We start from the raw sequence: 21239 nt of genomic DNA on the forward strand, positions 1-21239 counted from the left end.
ATATTATTTACAATGTAGGCATTTAGCAGACGCTCTCAACCAGAGCGACTTACAATAAGCAAGGTAAACACACATGCAGAGACACTGTAGTGCCTCAGTAAACTAACATCACAAGTAAACTAATAAGGTAGACTATAGACAGTGAACCTAGCATCTGTCTAAAATAATAACCTACTATCTAAAGTTTAATTTTGTGGATTCCCACATACAACAACAGGTATTTAACAGAGAATTAGGTGTTCCTCTCTCACAGCTTAGTTTACCAAGACCTGATGGGGGGTAGGTAGGTACCTCCACACACATGTTGGGAAATGCCCTAAGGTACAATCCTGTCTATTACAAGTCACTAAATCTCTATAAAACCGATTTATAAAACAGACAGTTCCAGTCCTTGATTGTTATTGGTTTAGCCGTGCTTGAAGCTGTTGTAAAGTTCCCTATAAAGTAAACACACACCTGTGGATACATTACATCAGCATTGCTGCGCCAAATAAATTGTTTCAAAATGTCAGGTTTCCTTTTGATTTACAAGGCGGGCTAAGCGTGGGAGAGACGGGGAGTGGTGGAAAGAGACAGACAGGATAGAGGAGGAAGATCAAACGGAAAGGAGACGCATGCTGAACTTAATGAGAGAAAAATTGAAGAACTGGAAAAGTCAAGCAACGAGGCCGGGGTCATTAAACAGACTATGAGGTCCGTTCACCATTTTCAGTGTTATTATTATTATTATTATTATTTGAAAACAATCATACAACTGAGTGAAACTAGGCTCTCAGTTGCCATTTTAAGCATGCTTCCACCTCGTCTGTGTTGCTGTGTACAGTATGTGTTGCTTGGCAGCAATTATGTTAAATGTTGCTTACATGTTGCTACAGTACATTGCCTGGCAGAAGAATTATTATTTATTATTTTATAAAAGCAAATAAGCAAATAAGCCGTGCAAGGCCATTATGGTTCACAGTGATTTTAGATGTTTGGCCTATAAATAATTCCCCCTTGGATTATGACGCAACTGCCCAAATAAAACATGCCCATTTCCACCTGACAGGTAGTCATGTGATCAAGATGTATCTGTCAGATTTTTCCGATTCTATTCCGATTGACTACGGTTAGCTTTTAAATGCCCCATTTAGACTGCAGTCACATCAAGTCAAATCTGATTCAAATCAAATCAAATCAAACTTTATTTATAGAGCACGTTTTAAAACAACCAAGGTTGACCAAAGTGCTGTACATCAGTGGCAGAACAGAGAACAGGAGGAAACACAGAATATAAACGAGAAACACAATAATAAAAATGACAAAAATGTAGGCATGAAAGCAAAAATGGACTCAGGAGGGATTAAAAGCCAGGGAGAAAAGATGAGTCTTAAGGTGAGTCTTAAAAACACCAATGGAGGGGGCAGAGCGAATGTGAAGGGGCAAGCTCTTCCAGAGCCTGGGAGCTGCAGCCGCGAAAGAGCGTGCGCCCCTAGTGCTTTTGCTAGTTATACGGCCCTCTAGCAGTACCTGATCCGCAGAGCGCAGAGCTCTAGCCGGGGTGTAGGGTTTTGTTTAAATAAGTCTAAACACAAACAAGTCACATACTGTACAAGTCCCATGGAATCTGATTTAAATCAGGTTGTTGCATTCAGAGGACGGATCACCCGTGACCCAGATTCCAATCTGGACATGGCATAGATCTGATTCAGGCTAGATTCCTACATAGACATTACAGCAAGCACCAGTACATATACTGTAACTACAGACAGGCTACTACTACTACTGAGATACTTACTGTTCACTAGGGCTGCAACTAACATATCAGTTATTTTCGTAGTGATTATTCTATCAATCTCTTTTTCAATTAACCGAACCATTGCGAAGCAACTTGCCTTGCTTTTGAAATGACGTTATATATGGCGGCAAAGTCTATGGACTTGCCGTTGTATCGTATCGTTTTGTAATGGAAATAATCTGTATCGAATCGTTTTGCAATGGAAATAATACATTTAGTCAATCAATACTAAGTACGTGTGCATTGTATTTAGCAATTTTAAGAAGTAAAAAGAAAAATATGGGTTTATTTATTTTTCTATTCCATATTATGATATGATAGGGTAGGCGCCAGGCGGGCAGATGGAACGATGCAAATACTTAGTGGCAGTGAATCGGCAATGAATGAAAGTGACTCAGCCAAGTACTGTATAGTACTGTATAGTACTTGGCTACAAGTGTGGATCGATCAACGAATCGATGTGCCGAGATAAATCCTATTTGTAAATGTATTTGTTTGAATGGTAAATGTACTTCATTTACTATACTCTTATCCAAAGCACTTTACAATGTATTTCACATTCACCCATTCACACACCAATGGCAGAGGAAACCACTCACAGCACCAAACTGCTCATCTGGAACAGTTAGAGGTTAACTGTGTTGCTCTGAAATGCAGCCAGGAGGAGGATCGAATTGGGAACATTCCAGTTCCAAGACGTCCGCTCTACCTCCTCAACCACTGCCTGCCAGGCAGAGGCAGGACTTAACCACTAATGCACCATTCTGTCACACGACTCGCACAATGGTGTCACGCAAATATAGTGAAAATAGCAAAGCAATACACAATGCATTGTGAGCAACAACAATGAACAACAACAATGACCCTAACCCTAACCAAAGGAAAGAATGATAGCCTACAGTAGTTCTTCAAAACCAACATGCTGAGTAAAGGGGTCTGCTAGAGATCAAGCAGAAATGCATAACCTATGTGCTCAGCACATTGAGTAACCACTAACTCACAAGTATGGAGAAGATTTTGGTGGAAGAATTCAATTAAGTTCTAATTAGTATTCTTCAGATAAAAGCAGACAGCTAAATCCTAGAAAACATGTTTGAGGCTGTGCCAGGCCAACCATGCCCATGGTTTCTGGAGCTACCCCAAATGAAAGCCTTTATGGGATAATATAAATGCAACTATTGAAGACCTTATGGGATATGTCATTCAAAACAATTTTGCTGAGGTGTATCTAGAGAAAAATAAGGCTGTACAAAGCCTTTTTGCTGGCTATAAGCAGAATGTTTGCCAGATAACGTCTTTAACAAGAAACTGGTATAAAACAAGAACAAGAGATTGAGATTTTCTGGGACATCTTTTCAATGTAAAATCTGACATACCAACAAAAAACTAAAAGCAATAGGAAAATAACTGTAACTATAAAGACTGGATAGGCCAATCGACATCGCACAATCAGGGGGTATCAGTCGCTATCCAGCCAGTAGTTTTTGAGAAATGCGGTACTAAAGTAATGGACTCGTAATGCAACAAAGTGTACAACAAGGAATCAACAAGGACCTCAACCATCAACCTAAACCTGCAGGGAGAGAAATTCTTAGGAACGGTCGAATGTTTTAGATGATGATCCATGAGCAAGATGAATGCAGCATGTGTATGGCATGCATTTCCTTTTTTCTCCTAATGCTGCCCAGAAGATTCCTATCCCCTTAGTCCAGTAATGAATTCCCTACCAGCACTCATTAGGCCCTGGCAACAGAAAACCTCCCTCAGGTCACCAGGACAGTGACTTTTTAAAGTAGGGGTCTATCTGAAAGGTATAACCAAATCACTTAGATAAAAACGCAATAATTAGTTCATAACAACCAACTTTATAGTCTCCCAGCCTCCGAATTATCATTTTATTCTTTGTTTTGCATAATAGTCGCGAGTTAAACAGTTATAGTTTGACCAACTATATACTGTACACACACCATGTTGTTGCAATGGGTTGTCTTGTCATGTGACTGCTGGAATAGGCTTCTTCCTCAGGGCCTGTCCTTTGCAACCAAGTAGGCCCCCTCCTCTCTCTCTGTCTGAGCTACACATGGTTTTCACAATCTTGTTGTATGTTTTTTGCGAACGCAGTGAGCACTTACTATGAGACCTAGCAGATCATGTCTGTGCGTGCGTCTGTCTGTCTGTCCGTGTGTCTGTCCCGCTATCCAAATATGGAGTGTGTTGCATCAGCAATCACTCAGCTCCATATATGGGCACAAAAGGGGCCAGTGATTTGTTTGTTGTGGACCTGGCCCCTTTTGTGCCCATATATGGACACAATTTATTCTAATTGTTATTGCAATTTACGATCTGCGTTCGCTTCCCGCGTTTGCGCGTCTTACTCGTAATATTGTGTTCTAGTGCCTATGGGCACTGGGGCAAACAGCCAAACTGACTAGAGAGAAGTCTTTAGTGTGAGGTTATATTAAATCCCAAAGGTATATGCAAATCTATTTTGATTGTGTTTTATGTCATTTGGAGGTATGATGGTTGTATTAAGTCTCAAAGGTACATAAATGTATTTTGGATTATGTGTTTTTAACACAATTAGAAAATATGACTATGTGGAACTGAAGGCAGTTCTCTTAGTTCTCTTTGTGATAGATACCGTTGCTCACTGTTGCTGAGCAGTGTGCATAACTGTTGTTGATCCCACGTGTATTATTTATTAGAACAATTTTTGAGGTGCCTTACTCCTTTAATTTATTGTTAGTCAGGTCAATGCGGTTTCCTCAGCATTCCAGGACCTGCATGGTTTTATTGGTAGCCAGGCTGCTACAGTATGCTGCCCGGCCTCTCGCTTGCTGCAGCCTGTGGTCTGGAGTCCGACCGATCCCCATTTCACAGCCCTAGTCCACCGATTACCAATATTTTGACCGATAGTGTCAATAATGTACGAAATAAAATGTATTTGATTAAAGATAGATTTGAGAGTAGATCCCTGCTGACAGGTGCCGCCCTAGCCCGTAGGGGTACATGTCGTGACAAATATCACCCTCCCAGCACAGCTTGTGTTTGTATAGACACTTGACAAAACTGCACGCACCGCATTGGATTCGAATCCATATACTAGAATATTTACCACTGCGTCACCCATGCGCCTGTTAAAAAGATTTGTCAATTTTCACCTACTAAACTTTAGTAGGTGATAATTGTCAACATTTTCGGGATCGGGCCGCTATGAGGCCCTCACACCTACGTTGCACCGCCAATCCGACCAATGTCTGAGTCATAGTGTCGGCTTTTCAGTCCCTTGTATGCCCATATGAGATCTCTGTATCTGTCAGTCCTTTCCCCATTTAATGAGATCCCTGATGCAGTGATGTCATTAGAATATGCCAATACCCTGTTTATTGGCATGCCCATCTATGGGTATATTGGTCGAATCAGCGGTTCTGGACAAACGCATGCAAACGATTCAGCGGCAATACACTACACTCCCTTGCCGATGTGGGCGCAGAGTTTGAAGTTGGTCGGTCTCATGTATAGTATGCACAGTCTAACGGACAACTGGATCTCCTATATATGCCTATATATGGGCATATCAGGTTTGTTTATGTCTATGTCATAGTGACATGCCTACTGTATATGTGGGTTTAGCTGGTTTGTTTATAGTTATATCTGAGTAATAGTGACATGCCTATATATGGGCATATCAGGTTTGTATATGGTTATGTTGAGTGAGTCAGAGGGACGGTCCGCCTGCTGGCTGGCCTGCCATATAGGCCTACTGCCCTCCCATTAGACATTTTTAACATAGGATAGGCCTAATGACATACTGTACATGCTCAAACAACTGCTAAAGAAATAATCATTTCTGGACACATCGGCTTTACTGAAATGCAAAAATACAAAAAAGTACAAACAGATAATTTATAAACCCGAGTCCCATCTTGCATGTCTCTAGCTCTCTGCCTGCATATTACACTGGCCTATCTGAAATAAAATTGATTTATTTTGTTCTATACACCACCTACTGTACTTTTCACCTACTACTTTCTCTTTCTATCCAATCAAAGACATATACTCAGCAATGAGACTTTGCTCAATTCCCTAACTCTAAAACAACAGCATGAATGATATAGTACTCCATAACCATAATAAAATAAAAATGTCAGCTTACATACTTTTTTATTTGCTGAAATTAAGGAATTAAAAAGAAAAGTAGCTCAAGTTTAAAATGCACTAATGACAGGCATGGAAGCAAATAGCCATTTCAAAATAAACAGTTTAGTACATGAACCATTTACGAGGTTCTGCACATCCAGAAAAACTACCTTGGAAAGCCTGTTGAGCTTTTCCCCCCAAAAGATAAACAGGAGCAGATGTTTAGATGTTGACTCGGACTGTGTTTTGCGTAACATGGAAACATGCAGGATGGAGAGATTACAGACTGTCAACCAGCTAGACAGACACTCGATCGATAGACAGACAGACATGCAGACAAACAGACTGACGGACAGACGGAACGATTGATTATATTAAATCTCCCCCATAATTCTTCAACGCATCAATAAATCAGTAAGCCCATGCAAGGGCACATAAATAGCCAAATCTTGTCCTGAATACAATGCCGAGTCTATTGTTCTAGTAGTGGAACGAAGATCTTACAGCCTGGTGGAAGTACTGAATCATCATTTTGTTCCCCCCTCCCCAAACGTTCAGGGACAATGCTCATGTTCATGATCAATGGGGCGGTTGCGTGGTTGAAACACTTTCTTCCTAAAACAAATTCTCTGTCACCATTGGACCACAGCATTCATTCACTAGGTTGGTTTCCCTGCCTTGGATACGAGTGTGAGCTTGCCAGTTACATAATAATGGTTATCCTAAAATGAACTGGAGAGGAAACCACTTCTAATATTCTTCAGAATTGCTCTCATGCCATCTGTCATGCCTTTAACTCTTCGTCGTTTGAAACAACAACCACAGATTCAGTGCAAATCTTTCACAATTTGTGTGTGTTTTTTCCTGCCTAGAATAGGGAAGAAATTGTGTAGACTCATGACTCACCGGATGACCCTCTCTCCCATCACCACCAGGCATACCATTAGCTCCGGCTTCTCCCTTCAAGACAAGACAAACAACTGTTTTAAATTAACATATCAGAACACTAATCAAATTTGCATGCATATGTTTGCATTAGCTATTGCAAAAGCAATTATTAAATAACCATAACAAAATGGAGCTTGTCACTTATATTCAATCAGGACAAAACATAAACAATTACAGTTAGTTGTCTTTGATTTAAGAACACAATGCTGTATTTATTATGACATGCACCTAGATGGTGATGAACACCATTGATGTTTTGTATTGCTCTGACATGATGAAAACCAAATGTCAGAGATCGCCTGGGAACATAAATTAGAAATAAGAAAATACAAGAGGAAACAATAATAAGGCTCATCTGCTTCTTGATCGCTATTGCTATGCGAACCAACAACTAGCAACTGTAAAAACATTTCCAAAGCTGCCAAAACATCAAATCCTTTTGGACATTATTCTGAGTGTACTGTACGTGCTTAACGTACACGCCAAGCCAAAGTCATGCTTTCATTCATCCTTTAATCTCTGCCTGAGTGACAAATCATTCAGACCTTTTGACCAGATCTCCCTGGTAATCCATCTTTTCCATCTCTTCCGGGTGAGCCCTGCAATTGAACAAAAGTGTTTTTTGGTTTTTTGTAGTAATATTGAACATGAAGTCTGGATATAATTTCAAAATGTTAATACGCACTGGCTCGCCTGAATATCCTGGTGGGCCAAAGTCTCCTCGGCTCCCCTTTTCACCCTGGAATTAAAATGGCAGCATCAATGTTATTTATTGACATTAAATTAAATGAAATCCATACATTGTTGACCAGTCTCTCAGGGGTTTATACATATACTTCCCCCCCACACAAAATCTTTTAAATAGCAGATTGGCAGGTTTGAAGCGTGTCACAATCTCATGATTTGTGAGCTTTCGGCGAACGACTGGCTATTATGACATAAATAGGGACACTATAGGGTCAATCTGGTTCAATATATACTAGAACTTCCTGACATACTTACCACTTGGCCATCTTTTCCTGGTAACCCAGGTCTTCCTTCAGGTCCAAACAAGCCCTAGATGCAGTTAAAGTTTGGTTAATAATCATGAAGTGAGCATAATAATGCTCAGTTAAACATTCATTTTCTCAGAAAATGCACATTATATTTACTTTCATATCATTATGAATGTGAAAATAGTAAATACCAATGTGTTACTGTGCAGATTGTCAGGTTGAATAACTGTCCAGTGTCCACCATTGTAGGATTGAAATGAAATATAATGCCACATTATATTCAACTATTATTTGAAAATAAATGTGGCATGGGGGCAGGTATTAGCATAATTAACTTCAACAGCAGTTACACCTTGCAAATGTTCTCAGTGAACATGCACACACGTTGCATCCATGAAATTACACAATCTGCCGTACACTTCCTGTGTTTATTTGTAATCCCCCCCCCCCCCAAACACACACACACACCCACACACACACAAACAAACAAAAGTGGACTCCATAGCCAACTGGGTGAAAGACTCGAACCCATTTAAACCTATGTATAAACTGCATAGCACAGTGCATTTTCCCGTTTATGCGCCTGTAGGGAACTCAATGACTCCCTAATAGCCATAGTACCACTATGACTTTTGCACATGTGAAAAGTTCAGAGAGGTTACAAAAACCATTTGCGTAAACAACTCAAGGCACTTAGACAGTTCCCCAATAGTCATCCTTTCCCGTGCAGAAACCTTGGCGAACTGCAGGACTGATTCCAGCTTTCCTCTCCCAGGTTGCACCCCTAGGCAGAGACATGTTCAGAAAAGTGGTGACTGCAGAGGCTGGTGAAACTGTTTGCCAAGCCAGAGCGGCATTATGTTGTTGCTGAAATAAAGCCTCCACTCAATTATCTAGAACTCCTTAAAGCCCAACTAGTTCCTGACCACATTCAGCTTATGGGCTTGATGACAAGACATGTCCACATGTGCACAGACAAGTGTGCATAGTAGCTCAGTCATGTTCCACCTTTCTTCACCTCGACACATGTTCTGCTGACTCAGAGAAGCAAACGTCCATCACTCAAAAATATTGCTGTTGTGGGAGTGATGAGTGTGTGGGCGGTTCTCTGTTCTGCAGGAGACGCGCTGCCAGGAAAATGGAGACTACACCCTTGGCCAGTCTCTCCGTAGGGGAAGAGATTTTGGAAAGGTAGACGTATATCTGTTTGTTTTAAAATAACACGGGTCACGGCTCTAGTCACTTCGCTGCATGACAAGGATGCACCAGTGGGAACGGCTGGCTCAGACCACCCATGACCCAAACGCCTACTTCCGTGCACATTTCCACCAGGGCAGCAGATTCAGCCCACACATCCGGAGGGAACTGACACCAGTTGTACCAGCGTTCTAGAAGGCCAGGTAAAGATCCGTTCCCCCAGACATTGCTCTCTCACATAAGAGTTAAGACAGTGGGTTAGGTGTGCTGTAGCCACAGGATTGGACATGAATAGAACAGGCTTGTCTATTCAATGACAACCGGAGATGATGCTTTCATCTCAGCATCGTATAAGCCGATGTCCATTAGCTCCATCTAAAGTCAGTGAATGTTACTCTTACTACACTTCTCTACTAAAAGGTATAAAAGGGTCAAGTCCTTTTGTGTTAACAGGAAATGGTTAAATCCTTTACAAGCTCCTTCTATTGGCCCCATTGGAGTATATTTCACAGCTGCATGGAGCCCTGATTCAGATTTTGTAAGCTCAACATTGAAAGAAGTAGTGATGAAATGTTTATCCTAACCAGAACGATGGAAAACAACAAGGAATAAAGAACAGACGTGTCCCTTACGGGCATACCGATTAGGCCAGTACTGCACCATGGTGAGATCTAACAGTGACTAGACACTAGCATGACCTTCCAATGTGCTGCTGCTCTCCGGCACATGACTTACATCAGTCACACACGTACATAAGATCCACACACTCTTGAGATCCTTAAAATGGCTTGATGAAATGCAGAATTAAAATGTAGCTGCACTTACTCATTGACACGTCAATGAACAAGAAATGCATACAGATCCGCATGAGGAGTTAGTGGCCATGTTCTACAAAAAGCTCTTATTAAACATCATTTCCCTATTTTAGGGAAGCGTTATAACATCTTTGGGAGTGATAACGGTAACGGCCACACACTATACACATGTTTGAAGTTCAAACACTGTGGTGTGCTGCATGGAATTCCCTGGGAGCTAATTCAGCTTTTTGTCTCAAAAGATTTCCGCTTCTAGCATTTCATGTGGGCGTCATGCGCTTAACTGCCATATAATCTATCGTAGTTAAATACCGAATAATAGTTGGAAAATCTGTGGAAATATCTTTCTTTCAACATGGTGCAAATTGTAGCAGAGTAGCTGTGCCTGAAACCCAGAAACCCAATATCACCCTTGGCCACTGAGTGGTGAATGCTTGGCTTTCCATGTGGGAGAGCGAAGCAAAAGGTCACGTTGGGACTGGAGCTCGTCTGAGATCGTGTTTCCCAGTAGGAGTGAGGTCAAATAGGGGTAAATAGGCCTATAGCACATTAGCCCAGCCTGTATCCCAAAACATAGATGAAAGAGATCCCAGTTCTGATCTTGCAGACCGATGAAACATATTATTCTTTTCATACGTTCTGTAATTTCTTTTGTGATGGAAGTCAACGGACGCTCTGAAACCTTGTCCAATTTGGAGTCATACATCATAGAATCTATGATGTATGACTCCAAATTAGATGCATAATAGAAGACCGCATGGCCACACATACTGCCACGCCAATCCACAGGATTTGTTTCTCCTGTGCCATGACCTTCAATTTAGAAGACAAACAAAAATATGACCAATGAATAATGATACCCGTAAAGACCATTAATACCTTCCTAATAAAAAAGTACTGTAATATCGCACCTTTTCACCTGCTTGGCCAGGCGGTCCAAGTAACCCAGGCAAGCCCCGATCACCCTGAAACAATAGTGCAGCAGAAAAGAAGAAAATAAATTCAAAGATAAATATTTTTTATATTTTGAATATATCATGCCAGAAATGTGTTACTTACCGGAATACCAGGGCTCCCTTGTTCACCCTTGTACCCACTTGATCCACGTGGGCCCTGACAGAGGGAACAGCGAGGAGTTTTATTTGGCTGCATTACATACTGTACGATTCACTTGATAGGATGGATAATTAAATGATCCTTATAGTACCTCTGTCCCTGGTTGTCCTGATAGTCCTGGATTGCCTCTGTTGCCGGGGATTCCCTTAAATTCCAATAGAAAGTAGAGATGAACAGACACGCAGGCACTTGGATAACATTCAAAACTCACTTTTCTTCCTCATTCTTTTTTGTTTTTTGCATATTGTGTTGGTGTCCCTGCACACAATAGAGGTTTTGGGGCCCAGTTACTAAAGTCTGATGTCATTTTAAGCATACGGTTGCCTCACTAGCAAAGCAGTTCGGCTTCATCTTCCAGGGAGTATGAAGGTGCACAGCAGCAAAATACATGTCAATGCAGCCAGTCATAATTTTTTAGGTAGGGTTTTAAAGTAGGGAGCCCACTATTTGGAGAAGTCTTGATGTGGAGACGCTAGAGAAAAGACCATGGGTCACCAAAACCAGTATGGTTCATCCCTCAGTGGGCATGCGGGTGCACATCAAACTACATGGCAATCCATCTTGTTTGAGATCAAACTGTTGGACTGAAAGACAGACCCACCGTCACATAAAAAAGGGGGCTCAAAATGAAAACATTGCTCTGGAGATAAATCTAGAGATATAATCCTGAATATGTTACTGTAAGAATGACCGTGTTAGTGGCTGGAGAAACAGTACAGAGCCATTGGTGAAGGTTAACCAAAGGTATGTTTATTCACCAAATGAGCACTACAAACCGGCATCAATACAGGAAAGCTCTCTACTCCCAGCACAGACTTCAGTTCACTAGCAAAATGGCAGCCTTTTATACCCAGCTGGAGATAATGAGAATGGACTATCCCATTTACAGGGGTGTCTTCAAATGAGAACATACCATAAATACATACCTAAGCATACAATAAATAAATATAAATAAATAACCTTAAACCATACAAACGTTACAAGTTTCTGAGAACCACATGAACTATACAAGTTATATAATAAGTCCTTCACACTACAACATAAATAATCAATCACAACAGCACATCTTAACCCCCTATCCTGACATGGTCCAGCCCAATCCTTACTGAAACACATCACAGGCAATTGTTAGGCATTCAATCAAACCTCAACAATAGAACTCCACATTATTGCACTTCCCAAACATATTGCGTCTATAACCCACATTGCACTTGCCCCTCATGTTTGTTAATCACCAAGCATTTCCCCAGGTGGAACTTGTTGGCTGAGTGGCCATCTCAGCTAAACAGGAAACAGTATTCAACAATAAAATGACTGCAAAATACAACTGTGCAAGTTAATAAAGTGCCAATATGCTGTGCAACATAAGTAACAGATGACCACTCTGTTACAGTTACTCACAATATTTTACTCACATAGTTGAACAAGATATGGCTGCTTGAATATACAGTTCTTGTGAAAACCGAACCCACTGAATGTAGAATATTTTCCATAGAAAGTAGCAGTGAGAAGAGTAGGGGTTTATTTTATCATTCATGAAATTGAACAGTAAATATGACATATTTGTCATAGCGTACACCCCCAGCACCACACACGTATGAGGTAAAACAGATACATGAAGTTGTGTTCATGATGTTTGTATATGTAACTATGTAGTACTCACAGGCTTACCATCAGCACCAGGAGGACCAGGGTTACCATCGGCAATATGTCCTTGTTCTCCCTAGAGGGGAGTAGAATTATCAGCTTACTGATGTGATTGTGTGACCAAACTAAAACAGCAACTTTCAGCAAATAGCCAATTAAAAGTTAAACATGATTAAACGTCAACATCCATATGTTGAATGCAAAGCTGGGGGAAAGAAAAGAATAATAATAAATGCTCTAAAATGCTGTCGCTGGAACATCTGCAGAGCACTCAAGACTTACAGCATTTTGAATCTATTACTAAATGTTGTAAAAGCATAGCTTTGACCTTATAAACACCAACTTGCTTGCAACAATATAAGGTTTTATCTTATAAAGAGTTTTATTGCCATGGTAATGTCCCTCAGAGGTACTTCGGTAAAGATTTTTATGACTAAGCATGTTGTGTGTGTATCTATGAACGTTAAAGAAGGACGTACTGTCCAACATTTTCCTTGTTTGAGAGAATTTCCATTGAAAATTCTACTGATCTAAGGCAGTGGGCTTCTCATGTTTTGGCAAACAGAACAGTAGGCTACTAAAGTACAGGACCTAACAGGACGAATGTTTACTCACAAAGACGTACGGCCAAAACTTGACCAGGGGCCTATTTCACGAAACTTGGATTAGAGATTAAGCCGGGCTTTAACACATATCCTGGCTTAATATATCCTGGATCAGTGCTTAACCGGTTTCATGAAAGCTGGTTGATCTTGCCAGATTAACTTAACCAGTTAACCTGGATATGTTGAGGCTTGATTCGGTTTCATGAAAGTGATGCTACATAAGTTACCATGGGAACTTATGCTTTGGACTTAGCCTGCTCCGGACCAGGCTAACAGCCAGGTTTAACCTAATCCTGATGTCTTTACTGTTCGTTAAGCAGTCAAACTGATCACAAACCAATGATGTTTTCCAGATGTATTCAATTATTATGGGTTTATGTTGCCTTATTTGTATCGGTCTGCATTAAAGGACTAATTTAAGCACTATATAAAATCAAATAACCAAAATATATAGGCTGCACAACATCATGACAGCTTGTGAGCTTGTAGATCAGCTGCTTTTGGTGAATGTTCCCCATGAATAGGTTTGCTGTCGTGCAAGTGCACGGTTAAGAATAATTATTATATTATATTATTATTCTTTGTAAAAGTGAAAACCACTAAATATTACCATTACTCATTGTTTTACAACATATTGTAACGTTTCACCCACTACTAGTCCTACATACTTACACCTAGAAACCCCATTCAAACCTATTTAGGTTCATCCTACGGTGGACATGTGTGCCTGAAAAGGAATCTTTGAAATGTTTCATAGTTTTAGAAATATAGTGCTTTCAAATTTGAGACATTTATAGGCAGATAGTGGCACTTCAAAAAATCACTTTCACCTAGAAACTCCATTCACACTTTGTAAAATTCAGCTTACTGTGGAAACACATGCTGGAACTTTTTACTTTGAAATGTTTTGTAGTTTCGGAGTTATGTAACTTAAACGCCCAATGCATTCTCAATGGCAATAGCACAAACTTTGGCATGCTAACCCATGAACCTATGACCCTCACCAGTCTGGCCCCTGTCTGGAAAACAACCCCCTTCCCCAAAGGTAGCTCCCTCAGAGGAGGGAGTTATGGCCAAATATCACAATGCGACAATATCATTATGCTTACAATATTAAGAATTCTGTTTTAAGTTAATAGTAGTGGTAAAATGTAAACTATATTTTTGGGGTAGTTAATCATTCAGTCTATCCACTATTGAGAGTATGTTCTCTCTTTAATTACAGCAGCAGTATTTATTTTAGAAGCTTAAGTCCTTGTATCAGTTGGTCTTGAATAGATTAGTAAAGACAATGAGATATACAGAAGGGGGCTGTAATGCAACTATTAAGGATGCAAACTGCCTTAATACCCCATGAAGAAGAAGGATCAGTAAATCTTTGATCCACAGAAGGGGTCTAGAGACAACAAGCCAGACTGTCTATTAAGCCAGGCTTGCTGATCCCGGCTCGCCAAATCCGCCAATTCTGAGCCTCGCTTGGCTTTAGTGGAACGGAATAAACCAGGCTGTAAAAATCAGGATTTAAAAAGCCTGGCTTTGGCCTATATCCTGGATTAGTTAATCCAAGATTCGTGAAATAGGCCCCAGGTGTGGTATTAATCCACTGAATCCACTAGGAGGTAAGCAGCATGTTGTTGCTACAGTAAGGACTTAAATGGACTCTGTGCACACAGAATAACTCTTCCTACTTCCTGGCCTCTTCCCTACTTCCTTCACAGGTGTTACCAATATACAAATTAAGGCTCAAATTTTACATTTTCATTTCAAGGACCCCCATAACTCCAAATGGAACCAAATGGACCCTTACAGATCTATTTGGTTCCATTTGAACACTCTCAGTTACAACTGTACGGGGTCATTTGGAACTCACTCAAGGACACTTTGACACCCACTGGTGTTAGTAGCTCATTAGTATCATTGGTAACACCTACGTAATGTGTGTAATGGACACGGACAGAGCAACCATTGGTGCTCCTCTGATGAAAACAGCTGAGGATAAAAGGCTACCAAAAAAGGGCATTCTCAACATGGCGACTGGGAACATGGGGTCCTTGAGGGAATTCCAGCCAGGGGCGGCCCATAGCTAAATTATTGATAATAAGGAACGAAATGAACCTTTATAGGTGTGCAACTGTGACTGAGAGTGCAAAAAGTTTACCAATTTGTACACCCTCATAGTTAAATTAAAATTGATATTTTTACAGTATAGATTTGGTTCCCATAGATAATAATAATTGCGAACGCAGTGAGCACTTACTATGAGACCTAGCAGATCATGTCTGTCTGTGTGTGTGTCTGTGTGTGTGTGTGTGTGTGTGTGTGTGTGTGTGTGTGTGTGTGTGTGTGTGTGTGTGTGTGTGTGTGTGTGTGTGTCCCACCTTTGTGCCCATATATGGAGCTGAGTGATTTGTTTGTGATTGATGCAACACACTCCATATTTGGACGTATAGCTGCTTTGGGGACTCCTTATATGGTTATGGATAAGTTAAAAACTTAACTTAAAAATAACTTAACTTAAAAAAATAATAACTTAAAAATAAATCTTAAAAAAACCCAAATATGTACGAGCTGCGTTCGCTTCCCGCGTTTGCGCGTCTTACTGGTAATCATATCAAATGATCTCCGTGCGTGACCTAATGCATATCAAACTGGGGTTCCTCGAAAAGTGTCCTCTCGTAATGCCGACATCCTATTAGGCCGACTACGTGGCTTCCCTTGAAAATATAAAGGTTTAGAATCACAGCTGAAAATCTTAAGAAACCGATTGTTCCAGATCTTAAGAAATACAATCTTTCAAAGCTGACCTTCAAGCCTGGAAGTCCAGGAGGCCCAGGAGGACAAGCGCAGGGTTCTGGAGTTGGTTCCGTGTAGTCTGGACTATTGGAGCACTGCAATGAACCAAATAGTATAAATTATTATAGCCAACAGTAGACCGACTGTGCATGGTGTGCAATGAGTGTAGCTTGAGCCAAAAAATAAACGTACATTAAAGTGGTTCTTTCACAATAGCAATATAAATCACTTCTATCGTGCCATAAACTGCAGTCATGCTGCTGCCATAATTATATTGTTCATTTGAAAGTATGAACCACTTTGAGGCGTGACAGTCAAGGGATGAAAGCTGTGAAATATAAATAAAGATATGTTTGGTAGTGGTACATATACATTTATGTTCAAATCAGAGTGATATTAATGGCCCTTCAAGGGACTGCTCTAGTGATGAAGGCATTAGCCAAACACAATAGGCCACTGCTTTGCAGGAAGATGACAAAATATAGTAACATAGATTACAACAATATGCTATTGGTCGATAATGGTGATGTACAGTATATTAGGGCTGTGAATCTTTGGGTGTCCCAAGATTCGTTTCCGATTCTTGGGGTCGATTCGATTCAACTCTATCCAAAAACATTTGTTTTAAATTCTAAAGCATTTTTTTTCCAGATTCAAAACGATTGTCTATTCAAAATGATTCTCGATTCAATACTACAATACAATACAGTTGTGCTGATCTGAAGTGACCACTGACTAGTACTGACTAGTGACTACAGTAACTTGAAAATGACTGAAGACATGATGTTTACTGTGATTAGAGTAAGCTTACATTTCATATTACAAACACCATGTAGTGAAAACTGTAACTGTAAGCAGAAAAAAAAGAAGAAAGAAATCGATTTTTGGAAATTATGAATCCATTTTGAATCGTTCATAACGGGAATCGCTTTTTTTACACCCCTACTGTATATAAACCAGTTAGACGCCCTGAGGGTGAGTTCAGCAACCTCACCCTTGCATCCGCCTGGGTGACGGGCGGCAGACGGAAGACTGCTGGGCGAGTGCTGGCGCTTTGGCATGGGGGGGTCAGATCAACATATGGAATGAATTCTGTACTGGCCATATATGGAGCGTGTCTTGAGAGTACAGGGTTTTATGAGGTCAGATCAACATTATAACAAATGGAATCATGGATAATAATAATAATGGATTGAAATTTTTTATAGCGCTTTGCTATGCTGTCAGAACAGGAAGGATCAACATATGGAATGTCAGAACAGGTCAGTTCCATATATGGAGATATATGGGTTTGAGGTCAGATGTAGAGTTGCTGGCCTGCTCCATATATGCAGAAATGGAGATCTAAGGGTCTCCATGATGTCACGAGATGCCACAAGGCGTGACCATGTATGGAGGCGTGTGTGACTAAGTAACTAACAGGATTCAGGTTTTCATAGTAAATGCGACCTACAGTCGCAAAAATTCTGCAATAGAATGAAGAATGATACAATGAAAGTCAAATCAGCAATATGTGGTGGTGTTTGGTCATGGATAGTGCTTGGTTATTGTGTTAGGGTTAGTGCATTCAGAAAACTGTAGAATTTGTAGTTAGTTTCACGCCGGTGTTGCATGCCATTAAATGACAGATCTACAAGCTCATAACACATTGCATTTGTATCGCTACGTATGGTGAGCTTATATTTCTGGCACGTGACACCAACGCACACTCCCAGTCACTTACAACAAATACAACTGGTAATTGTACTCACCACTCCAGGAATTTCACATGCAGACTCGCGTTCATTCTGCTCTGGGTCACAGTAGATACGGAGTTTCTGGATTTCAAACTAATTCAAATCACAAATTGAAAATCATGGTTAAATGATGGTTCAATGTGGCACATACATACTGTACATACATACACATACATACACATCAGGTGCCCAAACAAGAGAGAGACACTAGAAAAAGTGCCCCACAGGGCACAGGTCTCCACCAAGCCAGGTCAGGTTGTGGCCTCCTGGTGGTGCTATAATAACACACTGGACCTTGTGTTCACGATCGGGTTAAAAGTTACTAACGTGTGCCTAGAAGAGCTCTTAGTGTCCGACCATAAATGTGTTCTGTTTAGCGTGTCCTCTGATGATGACTTTGTCCCGGAAAGGCGTGTTAAACAATCGCGTATTGTGAACAGCACAGCTGTGATAGTTTCATTACTAGGTTTGATAGCGACAATGTTTTGGTGTCCCCCGATGATGACGTCAACTTTTTGGTAAACAGTTTCAACGTGCGCTGTGCGTCCATTCTGGATGACGTAGCCCCTTTAGCAACGCGCAGCGTCCGCCCAGTGAATCCCTGCCCTTGGCTTGACAATAACATTAGTGAAATGAGACGAAAATGCCGCAGGATTGAGAGGAAATGGAAGTCCTCTCAGTTAGAGGTCCATCGTCTCTACCTCAAAGACCTAAGGGCGGAATATAATGATTCAGTAGGGCGTGCCAGGGCTGCATATTTTAGCAACATCATTTCATCCAGCAAGCACAACCCCAGAATATTATTCCAAACCATCAACACACTTGTCAGCCCCCCTCCCCCTGCTACACCTGTGTTGTCAAACGAGGACTGTAACAGCTTCCTTCAGTTTTTTATTTCCAAGGTTGCCAACATCCTGTCAAACATCACTCCCTCCCCTTCCCCCCCTCCCCCTCTCCAGCACACCACCCAAGCTTCTCTGAGCAGTTTCTCACCGGTCTCTCTGGAGGATCTCACCACTTTAGTGAGCTCCATGAAGTCCTCCTCAAGCCCACTAGACATCCTGCCCACTTCCCTGCTAAAAGAAGTTTTTAGCTCTGTTGGCCCCAGCTTAGTGTCCATCATTAATACCTCATTGGCCTCTGGCTCTGTCCCAGCCTATTTTAAGGAGGTACAGCCCCTCCTCAAAAAACCAAACCTGTACCCCACCATCCACAACAACTATAGGCCCATCTCTAAGCTGCCGTTCACCTCTAAATTACTGGAGAAGGTTGTTGCCGAACAGCTTACCTCCCACATGACACAACACAACATTTCTGACAAATATCAATCTGGTTTCCGTAAACATCATTCCACGGAATCTGCACTGCTCAGAGTGTCTAATGACATTATGATGTCCAGTGACTCTGGTGAGTGCTCGGTGCTGGTCCTATTGGACCTGAGTGCGGCATTTGACACGGTCTGCCACAGCATTCTGTTGGAGAGGCTCAGCGAGTGGGTGGGCATATCCGGGAGCGCCCTTGATTGGTTCGCCTCATATCTGAGAGATAGATGTTTCTCAGTTGCCGTGGGCCCTTTTAGATCTGACCCTGCACCCCTCTCGTGTGGCGTTCCACAGGGGTCTGTATTAGGGGCACTTCTTTTTGCCATTTACATGTTACCTCTAGGCCCCCTCATAAATACATTCTCTGGCATCAAATACCACTGTTACGCGGACGATATTCAACTCCACTGCTCTTTCAAACCGGACAAACTGGACATTTTAACCACCCTCCAGGAGTGTTTGCTCGCTATTGACAACTGGCTGGGGAGCAGCCTCCTGCAGCTGAACGCAACAAAAACGGAGGTGCTGATCGTTGCTTCGGACAAGACTGTCACTAAAGTGGCTTCCTTTATGGGGTCACTCAAGGAAAACATCCGCCCACACCTAAGAAACTTGGGTGTGGTTTTTGACCAGTCCATGCACCTAGACAACCACGTCAAATCACTCACTCGCACCTGTTTCTTTCACCTCAGAAATATTGCAAAACTCCGGTCCATCATCTCCCACTCTGAGCTAGAACTGTCCGTACACGCATTTATATCTTCCAGGTTAGACTACTGTAATTCACTTTTCACCTGTCTCAACAAAACATCCATTGACAAACTGCAACTGGTCCACAATGCTGCTGCCAGATTACTCACCAGGTCAAAAAAGTCATGTCACATCACACCCATTCTAGCCTCACTGCATTGGCTCCCAGTACAATATAGAATACATTTCAAAATCCTCACTTTCACCCACAAAGCACTCCACGGCCAAGCCCCTGCCTACATCACCGAACTTATTCAACCCTACACAAACACACGTTCACTCCGATCAGCCGATCAGCACCTCCTCGTGGTCCCCAGGACAAGATTAAAAACGAAGGGTGAACGAGCCTTTGAAGTGACAGCCCCTAGGCTGTGGAACGCCCTCCCCCTGGACTTAAGAACTGTCCTTTCTGAGGCCTCTTTTAAGAAACAATTGAAAACGTACATGTTCCGACAGGCTTTTGGTCACCTATAACACTTGACTTTCTACTGTTTGTGTTTTTATCTGTGTGTTCTTATTGTCCTTTTGATGCTATGTTTTCACTGTTTACTCTGTGATAATGGCTGCCTGCTGTTGTTATAGTTGTTTTATTTTTGTATTATTGTAAAGCACCCTGTGCACTCGTGCTGAGAAGGGTGCTATATAAATAAAGGTCATTCATTCATTCATTCATAATAGGCCATGTGAAAAGGGTGGGATATATTCCTCAGCCTAGTAATTGCACGCTGCGTTCATGATTTATTTTTGTTAAAAACGGGCCAATCCTGCAAACTTTTAAAGCCAATTATAGCCAATTAGACAGATCCGTCTAGAGCACATGACTATAGAGATACTGTGTAACAATTTGCGATATTTTTGGAGTAAGTGTGCAAAGTTTGGCATCGACCGGGTTAACGGTGCTTAGCTGGTAACGACACACACACACACACACACACACACACACACACACACGGAGTGCAAAACATACTCTCTCCGCATGCCTTCGACCTGGTGGAGACAATGAGGAACTCTGGCTAAAAGGGAGTCAGGACTCAGGAGCAAGTGGATAAACAGATAAAGAGAAAGTGGGGATGGATCGGTCACACCCTGAGGAAACCGACAGCTAGTAACATGCCAGGCCTTGACTTGGAACGGAAGAGAGGGCGGCCTAAGAACACCTGAAGGCGAGACACTGAGACGGAGCTGAAGAGACAGGCAACCAGTTGGAGAGAAGCAGAAAAAACAGCCCAAAACTGTGTTGGATGGAGAAGAGTCATCCACAGCGAGCAACAGGCCTGTAGTGGTTGTCTACACACTCAGCAGTGACAGCCAAACACTTGGGGAATTGGCTTAATGGTTAAATAGAAAAAAGAAACCCAAATATGCTTTAGAATTTAGATGGATCTAAAACAAGCCAAG

At 41.5% G+C, this 21239-nt stretch overlaps 1 protein-coding gene across 2 annotated transcripts in view; it reads right to left on the reverse strand.

Annotated features, from left to right (window-relative positions):
• col21a1 (collagen, type XXI, alpha 1) overlaps positions 1-21239 on the reverse strand; it is a 51451-nt gene that overhangs the window by 22814 nt on the left and 7398 nt on the right. For both annotated transcript variants that reach the window (XR_013965330.1, XM_080782830.1), the window contains exons 7-16: positions 17785-17862; positions 16045-16128; positions 12652-12711; positions 11080-11133; positions 10932-10985; positions 10784-10837; positions 7868-7921; positions 7551-7604; positions 7411-7464; positions 6824-6877 (exon numbers count right to left, since the gene is read on the reverse strand). Coding sequence is in view for 1 of the 2 variants with exons in the window: in XM_080782830.1 (XP_080638956.1) it covers positions 6824-6877; positions 7411-7464; positions 7551-7604; positions 7868-7921; positions 10784-10837; positions 10932-10985; positions 11080-11133; positions 12652-12711; positions 16045-16128; positions 17785-17862 (600 nt within the window). In the remaining variant the exon portion in view is untranslated. The remainder of the gene's footprint in view (positions 1-6823; positions 6878-7410; positions 7465-7550; positions 7605-7867; positions 7922-10783; positions 10838-10931; positions 10986-11079; positions 11134-12651; positions 12712-16044; positions 16129-17784; positions 17863-21239) is intronic.

Source organism: Protomyctophum bolini (genome assembly GCF_963924005.1).
Source record: "Protomyctophum bolini genome assembly, chromosome: 14".
Lineage (NCBI taxonomy): Eukaryota > Metazoa > Chordata > Actinopteri > Myctophiformes > Myctophidae > Protomyctophum > Protomyctophum bolini.